The 15,176-nt window shown below is 37.4% G+C and overlaps 1 protein-coding gene and 1 pseudogene across 1 annotated transcript in view; both read right to left on the bottom strand.

Moving 5' to 3' along the window:
• Window positions 1-15,176, bottom strand: part of LOC141350776 (uncharacterized) — a 381,966-nt pseudogene that overhangs the window by 89,928 nt on the left and 276,862 nt on the right.
• Window positions 1-15,176, bottom strand: part of LOC129422749 (uncharacterized) — a 38,030-nt gene that overhangs the window by 7,277 nt on the left and 15,577 nt on the right. The window contains exon 3 of the mRNA XM_073856567.1: window positions 7,402-7,620. Coding sequence (XP_073712668.1) covers window positions 7,402-7,489 — 88 coding nt within the window. The 5' untranslated portion in view covers window positions 7,490-7,620. The remainder of the gene's footprint in view (window positions 1-7,401; window positions 7,621-15,176) is intronic.

Below are 15,176 nucleotides of genomic sequence, written 5' to 3'. Positions count from 1 at the left end.
GGTGTGATTCTGGAGTCTGACCTTAGTTTCAGTAGTCATGTCAAAGCAATAACTAAATCAGCATACTATCATCTCAAAAATATCGCAAGAATTAGATGCTTTGTTTCCAGACAAGACTTAGAGAAACTTGTGCATGCTTTTATCACCAGCAGGGTGGATTATTGTAATGGCCTCCTCACTGGCCTTCCCAAAAAGACAATTAGACAACTCCAGCTCATTCAGAACGCTGCTGCCAGGATTCTGAGCAGAACCAGAAAATACGAACACATCACACCAGTCCTCAGGTCGCTACACTGGCTACCAGTTACATTTAGGATTGATTTTAAAGTATTATTAATGATATATAAATCACTCAGTGGACTAGGACCTCAATACATTGCTGATATGCTCATTGAATACAAACCTATCAGATCACTCAGATCATTAGGATCACATCAGCTAGAAATACCAAGGGTTTACTCAAAGCAAGGAGAGTCAGCTTTTAGCTATTATGCCAGTCGCAGCTGGAACCAGCTTCCAGAAGAGATCAAATGTGCTCCAACAGTAGCCACATTCAAATCCAGACTTAAAACACATCTGTTTAGCTATGCATTTACTGAATGAGCACTATGCTGCGTCCGAACTGATTGCACTATATTATATATGCACTATTTTAATTATTTTCTATTTCTCTTGTTTTTATTCTTATTTTTAATTGTTTTATACTTTTATTCCTGTTTTATTCTTTTTTACACATTTAAACAGTTTTTATTAAAATCACATTTATTTTCTTTTAATTGATATTTTAAATTCATGTATCTTTGATTTTTGTTTTCTCATTTCTATGTAAAGCACTTTGAATGACCTTTGTGTATGAAATGTGCTATACAAATAAACTTGCCTTGCCTTGCCTTGCCTTATATAAACATACTATATACCAAATGAAAGAACAGACCCTCTGCTTTCAAACAAAAAAGAACTGTTTCATCCTACCTTGAGTAGTTCTTTTGTAATCAGCTTTTGAAAATGGGTAGGTTTTTGCAAAAACACCAACATTTTGAGCAAAAAGCAGAGATAATTCCATTTTTGTGACAGACTTTTCATAGAGATCCTATTCAGAGCGATCTTTAAAACAGACACGGACATGCAGCAGCTTGCCATAGGGCAATACTTCCGGGTTTAAAAAGTTGCAGAAGGGCGCCACCTAGTGGATAATAGCGGTATTGCGGAAAGACGGAAATACTCGTCATTGGCGGGGAAGCGTTTTCTCTTGATTGACGAGATATCTCGTCAATGGCGGGGAAAGAGTTAATGTTTAAAGGTGTAGCGGAGGATTTTCTCGAATTTTAGAAAAGAACTGCCTTCTCCACTTTTTAAAAAAACGCAATTGCGTAACACGCCTGATTGACAACTAGGACCAATAGGCTTGATGATCCACCCAGACAAAGAACATCCTCCGAAATACCCTTGTAAGGGAAACAAATATGACCCCATCCATCCGTTTGGCCCAACGACGGAATCCAAACGCTGGCGAAGAGTTATAGCGCGTTCAGTCTTTTCCGGCACTTACCAAATGACGTTTTAATGTTACGCAACTTTACATCTGACTCCAAAGATATAAAACGTATTGTAATATGAATTAAAATTTATGTAATTGTGGAATTTGGATAAACGTTTGATCATTCTCTTTGACTCAAAACAATATTTAACTCATTCATTCGATTACCCATGTCATATCGGTCCACATCGGCCGTTATGCAGATTCCGAACACACATTTGACCGTACTAGAAGTTATGACTAACAAAATTTAACAATGCCGCTCCCGCGATCTCTTGCTTAAAGTCCACATATAGCCTCATGCAATCGTTTGTATACAACTTAGTACAAAATTCACACTATAACCAGAGGTTCAGGCTTAGCACCATCTAGCCGAATATAGTTAAATCATATTACTATATACAACTTAATTGTAGCAGAAATAATGACCAGCGGTTATGACTTATCACTCCGATAGCCCACATACAAATACGATTACCCAACAACTTAGTGAAAGTTAAATAATTAATCTACCATGCAATAACTAGAGGTTCATGACTAAAGCAATTTTAACAATACCGCTTCATGTGTACGGACTCTCATTAAAACGTATCCATATAGCCTCACACAATCTGTTATATACAACTTAATTCAAGCTCTACAATGACCAGAGGTTCGGGCATAGCACCGTCTAGCCGAATATAGTTAAATCATATTACTATATACAACTTAAAGTAAAGGCAATGATTAGAGGTTATGACTCATCACCCTGATGGCCCACATATAAACAAGACTGCGTAACAACTTAGTTAGAGGTAGAACTTAATTAACATGAATTAACCCCGATCAAAGATATGTGGTAACAAAGGATATCGTAATACTTTATAGTAACTTAGAAGAGTCAATAATACAGAGCAAATTTGAATGAATGCAAACGTAACAATTTATTAACCAGGTAGGTAAAACATAATTCAGAAGCCAATTTACAATCCAATTAAAATACGAAAGAATAAAAAGAAAATCTGTTTACAGATTCCTCAAAGTAAAATGAAATACATGATGCTATATCAAAGATACAGCATCATGGGGGTGCATTTCTAGATATTGAAAGTCCCGTCTGAGTCTTCTACACATCTCCTTAAATAACCAGAGAACAAAGCATATAGGAGTTTGGTACTGATTGTTTGTTGTAAAAATCAGGGGTGTTGCCTAATATACATACAGTGGGTGATTGGTCAACATGTCTAAGTTAGGAGTTGTCTTCCAACATTAGGTTAAGTTTACTTATTTATTGTCACAGATTAACATTGAATCCTGTTGTCATATTAATAAACCCAAATGTACCACTTGCATTAAAACACTTCATATAACACCAAACAAGACCAGTTTCAGATACATTGGCCCTCATTTATCATTCTTGCGTAGACACGGGCGTATATGTCGGCGTAAGATTATGCTTACACTCCTCTCACCGCCTGATTTATGAAACTGTGCGTACCGTTGATATTCAGGGGTACGCAATACCTGCCCTTCATAAATGCAGCGGCTGAAAACGATCGTCATTAGAATAACACGGCCATATAAATTCAAGTCTCCGCCTCCCCCACGCCCTCATTTTACGCCATTGACACACGGAAGACGGCAAAGAAGAGAAGCCGGGGACGTGGAAAGAAACAAAATTGTTTTATTTGGGAGTTTAAAGAGTGGGATTAAAGACACATTAATAATTGCATGACAATTTGTAATATTTTTATTATTATTTTTATTATCAACGCCGCTTATTGATATTTAGAAGAATAATTATTTATTCTTATTCTTATTATTATTATTATTATTATTATTATTATAATTTACTGTTGTCTACATCTAAATTCTATGTCTGCTTACTGGTTCGGTTAAGTTTTTTTTAAATAATATTTTAAAATGATGGAGTAACTTTTGTAGTGTGTTTTTATACAGTTGTTTGTTAGCTAAGATCCAGTTTGATACGGAGCTCCGGATATAATTCAAATTAACAATTTGTTTCCATGACATCCACATGTTTTACTAAGCTAATTCATAATTTGAAGTAATAATAATTGTAATAGTAATTACGAAATATTATAATAATTAAAGCAACACTATGTAGTTTCCATGTAAAAATGACTTACAGCTCCCCCATGTGGTTGAAAAGCGCAACAGTGCCTGGTATCAGACACTCTTCTGCAGGCAGGGGGAGGGGCGGGGCCTGTGTGCTCTACTCTCCACCGCCACTTTCAGAGTGTGCTTTTTGCAGCTAGGAGGCTGCTCAGGTTGCAGCAACAGTGCAATTTGTCCAGTTAAAAGTTGTTCTATCACTGAAATAATTTTAGAGACATTATTTAAAGGTAAAAAAACTACATAGTGTTGCTTTAATTCCAAGGAACAAACTGTTGAATAATGGGAACAAATTCTAAATTTATGGCCATACTTTAGACTAAATAAGAAAAAGAAGTGTCCATAATATAGCATAAAAGCGGTGCTGAGCGAGCGGAATTTTCGGAATCAACGCTCTGCTCCCACTAAGCTCCGTTCACATGCTCGCTCTGAAACGTCAGGTAAAGCGCATAGGCTCTCAAACTTAAGGAATACATATACCTACAAATCAAACGCTTTGGTAAAGTCTCACAAATTAAACACTGAAGTCCATGTTGCATAAAAATAAACACTGAAGTTTATAATTACTGTTTTTTTTACAGTGGGTCATAATATATCATATATTTTAGTTTGTCAGTGCATTTTGGTGGTGTTAGGAAGTTTTGGGCATTTCTGCACGAACTCAAAATGTGCGTACACCACCTCCTGAGCTGTCGTAGGATTTGAGTGTGCCCTACGCCAACGCCCATATTGATAAATCTCAAAGTCACCTTGGTTTTGGGTGTACGCTGGAAATTGGGTGTACGCACTTTTGATAAATGAGGGTCATTGTGTAGGAATTTCTCCCATCTTACGGTGGAATTTAATATTGCATTCAAACAAAAGGGCTTTTCACACCGCGCTTAACCCTGGGTTATCTTCTTTGTAAACCCTGCTTTTAACCCTGGGTTAAGGATCGTTTCACACTTGTAATTTAGAAGCAGGGTTATCCCTGAAATTAACTTAAATTGGAAGCAGGTTTAGCACCGCTTTTGTGGGGTTAACCCAGCATTGTGGTGCCAAACGCATGCAGTGTGAAACGAAGCAGGGTTAGAATGTTTTAGAATAACCCAGGGTTAACAATTTCAGGTGTGAAAAGCCCTAAAGAGTAATTTTTAGTGCCTTGCGTTTTCAAATGGGAATTTTCAAATTGCTACTAGGGTAGCCGTTATCAGTCCCGGCACCATGGGCGGGCTTTAGGGGGCCGGGCCCACACTGTGAGTGGGGCCTAAGGTCTCCCTTCACCTGTTCACCAGATCCATGTTTTTATCAATAGGCCACTATTATTAATTAAAAGTTATTGTTTTGTACATATATAACTACTGAATACAAATAAAAATGTGTTTGGTCTGATTTTAAAAAATATATATTTTAAGCCTATTTGATTGGTTTGTCAATAGTGAGCGCGGAAATGTTTGGTTGTTTGCTAAGCGCGCCACCGCTTAACGTTAAGACACGATTGAGTGCTGCAGTGAGACTGACACATTATGCTCTGCTGATATCTTTCAACTATTTTCGCTGCTGAAACAACAAAAACAGTCAACATTGCATCTAAAATGTAAGTGGCTTAATATTAATTACTTGTTTAGTGAACTGTCATTAAATCTGTCACATTTTCAACCGTGATGTGATGCTGCTTAACTGTATCATGTTATTAAAAACTCCAAATTTTTACCAAAGTATGTTTAACCCACTTTGTTAACTCACTTTGTGTTTGCTGCGCTTATTTGTTTAACTTAGCGTTATTACATTATGCACTTTTGGTCACCATTGAGACTAAAGGATGCAGAATCATTATCCTGTTTTGGTGATTGTTATTGGCGTTTTTAATCAGATTAGGCAACTTGTTCGGTCGAGCAAGTCAAATTCTCTTTCACTTGGCCTTTTAAAAAATCCACTTGTCTCTGATATTAAGCGGACAAGCGTTGATGTCGAGCCCAGCAACGTGTGCTTCACTAGGCTAGGTGCAATCTTTAAGACTTCTCCGTTGTATTGCGTTACTGGAGAGGTATGTTAGTTCTTCCTCGCTTTGTTGTCCATTTAATTAATAATTAATGATATGCATTGCAGTGAAGTTGATCTCATTTGTGCCCCCCTTGAAAAAATGAAATGCCCGTCCGTGAATTTGGGTCTGGCACCGGGTCTGGCCGTTATGCATCAAAAGGTTTTCACATTGACGTAACATTGAAATCACTCGCGCTTGACGCCTCTACCGTGGCCTGAACGCAGCATTAGGTCTTCTCCGCTTTACACTTTAGGCAATAGCCAACCCATCCCCCATTAGCGGGTAAAGATTGTCGTCAATACACCTGGGTTTGCATCAGGAGCTCTTAGCATGAATAAGAAAAATAGAAATGTCCCTTTAGACTAGAGATGCACCGGTTGACGGACCATAAATCGGAACCAGACGTTTTTGTATTTTTTCGGCCGATTTTTCCAGAAGTGCACCCGCGTGCACAGACTACATTTTTAATCATTCGCAAACACGTCTTTTCTGTTAAAAAGCTGTGCAAGTTGCAATGTCTGCAAAGGACAAGTTAATTGCGGAGAAACAAAAGTACATTCACAGGGCTCTCAAGTCTCACGCATTCACTGTGAGATACATGCATTCAGTCAGTTTACACACTCACACATTGTCTTTCTAAGAGACTGATAACTTTTCCTGCTATATACAATTAATGGATGAGGCGCAGGGAAGTTCTCTGTCGAGTTCATAGCTGTCTCGAGGTTTTCTCACGCTTCTCTGATGTCATTCAGAGAGCAAGACCTTCAACCCTCACTCAACCATCCATATCATGGTCTCATTTAACAACTTATGTTTGTATTGAATGTAGCCTACTGCACAGTTACTGCTGTCAATTTTAGATGGTTACAGTTATTGATGGCCAAAACCAAGTTTAGTCTGTTAAATACCAAATAAACAGCTTGTTTATTTATACTTTCTTGTTTGATAAAAAAAATCAGGAATTGGGAATCGCCCAATTTGCTTGTAAAAAAAAATCGGTATAAAAATCGGCCATGAAAAATCAAGATCGTGCATCCCTACTTTAGACAAAAATTATATTACAGCCTGATGGCAGGCGTAAGACCATCATGAAAAAGTGCCTCTCACTTATTATAGCTGGTTTCAGTCATGTGACGTTGGCTCTGAAGGAAAACGCGTTGTGGATTAGCTAGACAGGTAGGCTAGTGCTTTATGTCCCTCTCTGCAACCTATAGTTTTTCAAAATGGCGGCACGACATGGAAACCTCCATGAACTTACCTATGTATATACTCATGGTTTATGACTTCTTCCTATGTATATACAAATAAGAAATTATTTGCTTACGAGGAGAAGTCAGAGCATTGGCAGAGTTAATTTTACACCAATAAAGACACATTTATGAATGAAGAAATTTATTTTAGCTAATAAACTACTTAAAATATGACACAATGTCCCTTTAATTACTATTTTTGGGTAAAATAACATTTTCTCCATATTAATGACGTGAACACAACATGAGGTTTAACTGTAGTAGAGCATTGCATGGAGATCAGTGTCATTCAATCCACTGACGGTTGCTTTGGAAAAAACTCTTTACCTGATATTTCAATCTAATTCTACTGAATCTCTTATAGATGCAGAAAGTTATCATCTCATGGATTTTAGTTTATTTCCCCTCATGTTTCTCAATGTTTTTGTGACTATTCCTCAACCATTAATAATAAAGATTGAAAAATAGACACCAACCTATTTGTTCCTCAGTATCTTCTTGCTTTATTCTGCATGGTTGTGGATCTGTCATCTTCTCAAGCTCCTCTTTCACCAGCATCAACATTATGTCATGAAGATTTCAGTTGTCACACATGGAGTGATTTCTCTGTGTGTTTGACTCCAGCATTTATTGGTGGATTGTTGTAGGAGGAGCTTCACTGAAGGTCTCAATCACTTTCACTCTATGGGTGTGAACTAGAAATGAAAGAAGAGACATTAAAACATTTAATGTCAGTAAAACATTCACATCTGTTTCAGACTTTTTAATGTTTCACTTCAAATGTTTTCTTAAGCATTAATTACAAAATCTGAATCTATGTTTGGTGTAGACCTGGGAGATTTTCCTTTTTTAATTAATTTGAATAAACATTTTCATTTTATTTAAATCGCGCGATCAAGGTCTTGAATAAAAGTGATTCAGACATCATCTGATTATTACAGCAGGGTTTTCCTGCATTTAAAATGAATCAGGACCCACCCAGATTACAAAAACATTATATTATTTATTATATTTGATCTGTGGACGCTTTGGGATAAATTGAGAGTACCAGTTTCTATCTCCCTCCCACTTTTAAGCTCTCTGTTGCTCAGTTTTATTCTTCAAAAGCAACAGATAAAAATACAGATGACTGAAAACATGACCTAAACATCACATAATACTTTTACTTGAATTATAGCTCCATGTGAAACATGTCTGTACTGGCGGTACAAAGTGTACTCAGCCTGAATGAAATGACCAGAGAAAACAATAGAGAAAAAATATTTAAATTACTGACAAAAATCTAATACAATTTATAATAGGTTTGCTAAGGAGTGGAAAATTTCTGGTAAATTTCCAAAAATTCTCCATGGGAACTTAATCTGGGGAATTTTTTTATATTCTCCAAGTAAGAAACTTTACAGGAATTTAGGGCATTTTTTTGGAAATTTGGGTAAATGTACATAAACTGTACCATATACAAAGTAAACATAAATAAACATATTGTTTGGCTATAAGCAGACATGCATGCAAGGTAATGCAGATGTTAAAAATAACGTCTTGATTTATTTAAAAGTCCCGTCCTCTCTGTGTTTTTGAAGCTTTGATTGTGTTACAGTGCACAATATAACATGTGTTCAAAAACACTGTATTTTTCACACAACTTATCCCTATACCACTATTTTTAGTGTACTAAAAACGGGCTGATGTCTTCCTTGTTCTATGAAGTCCCTCCTTCATCAATACGTATCGAGTTCTGATTGTTCAGGTTGTTTAGTGTGTTGTGATTCAAAAGCAGCTTAGCTGGCGACTGACATATTCCTGTGGGCGGAGTTTAGTCAAAAAACTGACATCATTAAAGCAGGAAGTTGAGGGCTATAGTCCAAACCGGCCGTTCGCTGTAGGCTTTGAAAAATATATCGCCTGGCAGTGAACTTTAAGGTTTATCATTTTACAGGTATTGTTTATGCTATTATAGCAACATTACACACTAACTAGGGTGTAAATAATGGGATCAGAAAGAACATGACCTTTAATTGTAAGTAGAACTTTAATTGATTCTGTAGTGGCACTGTATTAGTGGGAAGCAATAAAATTGTGACACCGACACGTCAATCATCCTTGCAGTTTGCTGTTTATTCTTCATCCATTTGAAGATTGTTTCAATATAGTAGAGAATAACAGTGCAAGTAGCATCTGAATGAATATACAATTACACGATGATTATAAGATTATGTGGTCAACCAAAAAAAGATGTGCTCCTGCCCTTAGCCCATGTTTCCCAAGCTACACACAGGTATTTTAACCCTACATAATTAATGACGCCTTTATTCTCCCACGATCACATGACATACTCTTAACATGGCTCCTACAGACAGATTCTTTCATTAAGAAACACAAACGCATAATAAACATCATTATTAATCTTGATGTTTTAAACAAAATTATGCTGCAAGATTTTTATTTATCCAAGTTTTAATCACGGTCTTGTTACCTAAAACAATTTTGAGACATGTTAGCAACTCCTAATAACTGATAGCTGGGATTGAAAACATTTTTACACAGTGGGGTTAGTTGTCATACAGTTTTACAATTAAGCCTCAGGTATACAATGATAATGAAATGAAAATAATGTAAATACTATTCAATAATAATAACAACTTTTAAAGGGACACTTCATCCATTTGCATTAAGCTTTGTATAGTTAGAACCCCAGTCATTTTTTTTGAATGGTCGTGCATCATTTCCTCAGTTGCCGCTGAGACAGGAGAAATACAGATTTCAGTGTTGTACTTCCTTCTTTCAATGATGCAAAAAGCATAATTTTGCATCATTGAAAGAAGGAAGTCCAATATCTTTGTTGAGGGAGTGAGACTACAAACACCCCTTTTCTCGGTCAAATAGGCACCAAATTCTAAATGCATGTTAAATTTCACCTACAAATATGACACACTTTCAATAAAGATGAATGTTTACGGGTGAAATGCTCCTTTAATACAATATCAGAGGAAATAACTCCTCTAAAAAATCTATCTACAGTGAGGAAAATAAGTATTCGAACACCCCGCTTAAGTTCTTCCACTTAGAAATCATGGAGGGGTCTGAAACTGCCATCGTAGGTGCCAGGGATGGGCACGGATATTCGAATATTCGATCAGCAATAATAATTCGAATGTAAAAAATGCTATTCGAATGTTTGTTTGTTTTTAATGTGCCACTAAAGGGTTACGACTTATTTAATGCTTTTTCACTTCATCTATACTCTCTTTTACAGACTTAAGCCCTATTCGGACGGGATTAGTTTTACACGGGTAGATGGCGTAATGTAATTTTACCACAGGACGTCGTTAATATTAATGGTCAATTCAGACGGGATTAGAAATCTCAGTAAAACATTCAGAAGTGGGAGGGGTAACAGTTAACTCGTTTGCGCAGCGCGTCACCTCTCGTCTTCACGTGCACGTTACCTTGCTTCTTGATATCAGATGTGCAAACATCATGAAACAGACAAGGAAAACGCGAAACACTGTGATTAATTTCAGTTTGGGGAGAACGTCAGTTTCATAAACAGTTCCGCGAATCTGAGAAGTGAATTTGACTTTTTAAAAGTTTGTGTCGTGTTTCTGCCACTAACTTGTTTCTCTGTCTAGAACGCAAGTAAATGCTTCTTTAAGCGCTTTTATATTTAAAAGAAACCCGCAAATTAAAAGGAAAATGACGCGATTTACGTGTATATTTACAGCTGGTCTATTCGCACTGGATTAGTATTACCTGAGGTAATTTCTCCGGACCTTTTTACAGAAGGTAAAAGACGCCGTAATCTTTACTGACATTGTCCGTAATGATTACTGACATAGAGCATTCGGACTGGACTAAAATCACCGAGAAGCTCTGATAAAAACTTGCTTTACCCCACCTCCCTTTGTAAAACTAATCCCGTCCGAATAGTACTTTAAATGTAAGATATAAATGAACATTAATTCGTATGTCTGATTGTTTGGCAATACAGATTGCAGACGAATTTAAGTTTTTCCTTTTATCTCCGGGTTTGTCCGTATTTGGCCACTGGCTCAGTGAGGGCTCACGTGTTATTAAACGTGCTTCTCCGCCGCCCGCATCATGAGAGATTTGTAAGCTTTCTGTTATAAAGTCTACTTTATTTTGTTAATAACAAGACAGACACGGAGAACGAAATGAAACGGAGAACATTTATTATATGCGGTGCTCTTTCGAAAATGAACCGGATAACTGCACATGGCAGCTTAAAAGCAAAGCTCTGTCTTTGTGAAATGTTGTTATATTAAGCTAATGTTAGTAACTTTGCACAGTCAACAATAATGTATCGAGCCAGCTTACGTTGTAAAAGAATGTTAAATACAGATATTCAATCTTGTTCAATCCGTCTGTTGTTTTTATCGGATAACCATCATCACGAGGAAGAGTTTTCTCCGCAGCACCGGCATTATTGTATCTAGTCAGAAGAACGGGCTTTCACCGAAGCAGGTAGGATAAATAAGGTTTTCTTTATTCACAAATACATGTCAAACTAAACTGAGAAGAAATTTATATGGCGATTAAGCAGTCGGTTATGTAGATGTGTTTTTTCGTTTGCTCAGGGCTCTTATTTGGTGTTTTGAGTCTGTTTAAATGATGATAGCCTACTTTGTCAAGTCCTCAAACGTTAAACTTCACAAGTCCTCAAACTTCGCTTAGATTTGGGGTTAGTGTATAATATATGTAAGATCAAACAGTAATGAATTCATACTAACGACCGAAACGACTTGAAACTAAGAATTTGACTCAGACTTTGCTCCGCATGGGGTTTTAACTACTTTTTACTGTAGGATATTTTTTTAAGAAGAATTTAAAAAATATATATTTTTTACAATGTTTTCAACTTAAAAATACATACATACATATACATACAGAATATAAGTTTAGCTTGTTGTGGATATTTCCTAATTATAATCCTTCTGTGAAATTATGACAAAATGAAAAATACAAGAGACATATGTCTTAATTAACACAAATTTAAATAAATGAATATTCGTTCTTTATGAGCTTAAATATTCGAATAGTAAATTACTGGAAAATGCCCATCCCTAGTAGGTGCATGTCCACTGTGAGAGACACAATCCAAAAAAAAATCCAAAAACCACAATGCATATATATTTTTTATTTGTATGATACAGCTGCAAACAAGCACCCGAACACCTGTCTGTCAGCTAGAATTCTGCCCCTCAAAGACCAGGGCCCAGTTCCCCGATAACGCTCACTCTTAGCGTGCTAAGTAGACTCGAAAGGTATATCTTACCAAAGTTGTTTGTTCCTAAGTGTGTTCCCCAAAGTGTCTCTTAGGAAGCTTCTTAACACGCTGCCTCCAAGTTCGACGTAACAATGGCGCTGTCCCAAGTAAAGGTGCTGAATTATTTGCGATCGATCACTCAGGGATCCACTTCACGCGACTTACAGAAGATATACTTAGCCTACGAACGTTTTTGGAACCATGCCATAGAGTTAAGAGAGAGGTTAAGGAATAGGTTAAGAACTACTTAACGATAAGAACGTTTTGGGGAACCGGGCCCTGTTAGTCTGCCTTTAAAATGTCCACCTCCACTACATTTATTATCCTAGATTAGATGCACCTGTTTGAGGTCGTTAGCTGCATAAAGACACCTGTCCACCCCATACAATCTGTAAGAATCCAACTACTAACATGGCCAAGACCAAAGAGCTGTCCAAAGACACTAGTGACAAAATTGTACACCTCTACAGCTACGGGGAAATTGCCAAGCACCTTGGTGAAAAAAGGTCCACTGTTGAGGCAATTATTCGAAAATGGAAAAAGCTAAACATGACTGTCAATCTCCCTCGGACTGGGGCTCCATGCAAGATCTCACCTCGTGGGGTCTCAATGATCCTAAGAAAGGTGAGAAATCAGCCCAGAACTACACAGAGGAGCTGGTCTATGACCTGAAATGAGCTGGGACCACAGTTTCCAAAGTAACTGTTGGTAATACACTAAGACCTCATTGTAAGTAGAGGTTTGAAATCATGCATGGCATGGAAGGTTCCCCTGCTTAAATCAGCACATGTCCAGGCCCGTCTTAAGTTTGCCAATGACCATTTGGATGATCCAGAGGAGTCATGGGAGAAAGTCATGTGGTCAGATGAGACCAAAATATAACTTTTTGGTCATAATTCCACTAAACATGTTTGGAAGAAGAAGAAGAATAATGAGTACCATCCCAAGAACACCATCCCTACTGTGAAGCATGGGTAGTAGCATCATGCTTTGGGGGTGTTTTTTGCACATGGGACAGGGCGACTGCACTGTATTAAGGAGAGGATGACCAGGGCAATGTATTGCAAGATTTTGGGGAACAACCTCCTTCCCTCAGTTAGAGCATTGAAGATGGGTCGAGGCAGGGTCTTTCAACATGAGAATGACCGAAGCACACAGCCAGAATAACAAAGGAGTGGCTCTGTAAGAAGCATATCAAAGTTCTGGCGTGGCCTAGCCAGTCTCCAGACCTAAACCCAATAAGAATCTTTGGAAGGAGCTCAAGTTTTTCTCAGTAACAGGCCAGAAACTTGACTGATTTAGAGAAGATCTGTGTGGAGGAGTGGGCCAAAATCCCTCCTGCAGTGTGTGCAAACCTGGTGAAAAACTACAGGAAACGTTTGACCTCTGTCATTCCAAAGAAAGGCTACTGTACCAAATATTAACATTGACTTTCTCAGGTGTTCAAATACTTCTTTGCAGCTGTATCATACAAATAAATAGTTAAAAAATCATACATTGTGATTTCTGGACCCTTCCCCAGACTACGTCTCTCACAGTGGACATGGACCCACGATGACAATTTCAGACCCATCCATGATTTCTAAGTGGGAGAACTTGCAAAATAGCAGGGTGTTCAAATACTTATTTTCCTCACTATATATCAAAAAGGGAATATTTCATGTTTGACCATCAGACACTGAAGGGCAGAGCAGCTGCACTGAGCTAGCGGCATCTTTTTAGAAATAGGGCTGTCGCGGTGAAGGAATTTCCCTTGCGGTGATTTTGCGTGGCTCACCAGCGCGGTATGCGGTTTTACCGCCTTCATTTACTAAAATAAAATATTTTTTAAATCCAGAACAATGAGGTCAACTAATAGATGAAGGGTAGGCTACAGGTATTCCCCCTTATGAAAAAAAAAGATTAACACAAGCTATACTACAGCTAAATATATTTTTGAGAAAACAAAAATAAATTGAAGAACATCATTTAGGCTTGTTAAGCGCAAATTAACAGAGCATCGGCAAATACAGAACACAGCAGTGTCTTAAAGAAATTAAAATTGGACAGTATTTGTGCACCTGTAAATGTACAAAACGAATGCAATACAGAAGGCAATGCATAATAATTTAGGGCATTTTAATAATACATTAGTAGATAAATTAACGTTTATATATAAAGTATGAAAACGAATGTATCATTATTTTGGCTAAATTAAGCTGGAGAGGTCATATTTAGTCACAAAGATTTGTCATCATTTCAGAACAAGCTTAAATGCTATCTATAATAACTTACATTATATCCTGTGTCTTCCTTTGTCAAATATATGTAGAAATATATGAGAGTAAAAAAGCGGAAACGTTTAGCTCACGCGGAGCGAAGGAAAAGCCGTTAATAAAGCAGACTCTCCGTGTATAGAGGATGTGATGAAACAGTCGAGTCGGCAGATGATCATCGGTGTTTATAATGTTTCACGCAGATACTGTTGATGAAAAACTTGGATATTTAAATGTGAAAGTCAAGTGTGCAGTCAGTCAGTTCAGAAAAGCAACCGCGGCGTTATATTGGCTCCATCCACGGAGCGGACGCTGCAGATGCACAAAGAAAAAACCTATAAGGTCTTTTTTTATGAGGTTTTAATGCTGGTAAGCATCCAGTTATATTTTGGCGTCATTTGGGTTGATCAGTTATATTAACTCTTTCACCGCCATTGATGAGATATCGTGTCAATCTGCAATACCGCTATTATCTACCAGGTGGCGCTCTTCCGCAACTTATAAAAACCGGAAGTATTGCCCTAGGGCAGGGGTCAGCAAGTAACTTTGGCCGCGGGCCAATATTTTTTTTAGCCAGTAGATGGCGGGCCAACTGCTGTTGGCACACTTACGTCTTATCTTGAATTAGCCTAGTATAGGCTATCTGATCTTTTGTCAAGAAACATTGTCTTTATTTCCTATTTAAAATACGAAAGACGGCATTAAAAATGGA

This window comes from Misgurnus anguillicaudatus, chromosome 19 (assembly GCF_027580225.2).
Source record: "Misgurnus anguillicaudatus chromosome 19, ASM2758022v2, whole genome shotgun sequence".
NCBI lineage: Eukaryota > Metazoa > Chordata > Actinopteri > Cypriniformes > Cobitidae > Misgurnus > Misgurnus anguillicaudatus.
The sequence above is the reverse complement of the archived record's forward strand: the minus strand, read 5'-3'. Positions and strand labels throughout refer to the sequence as shown.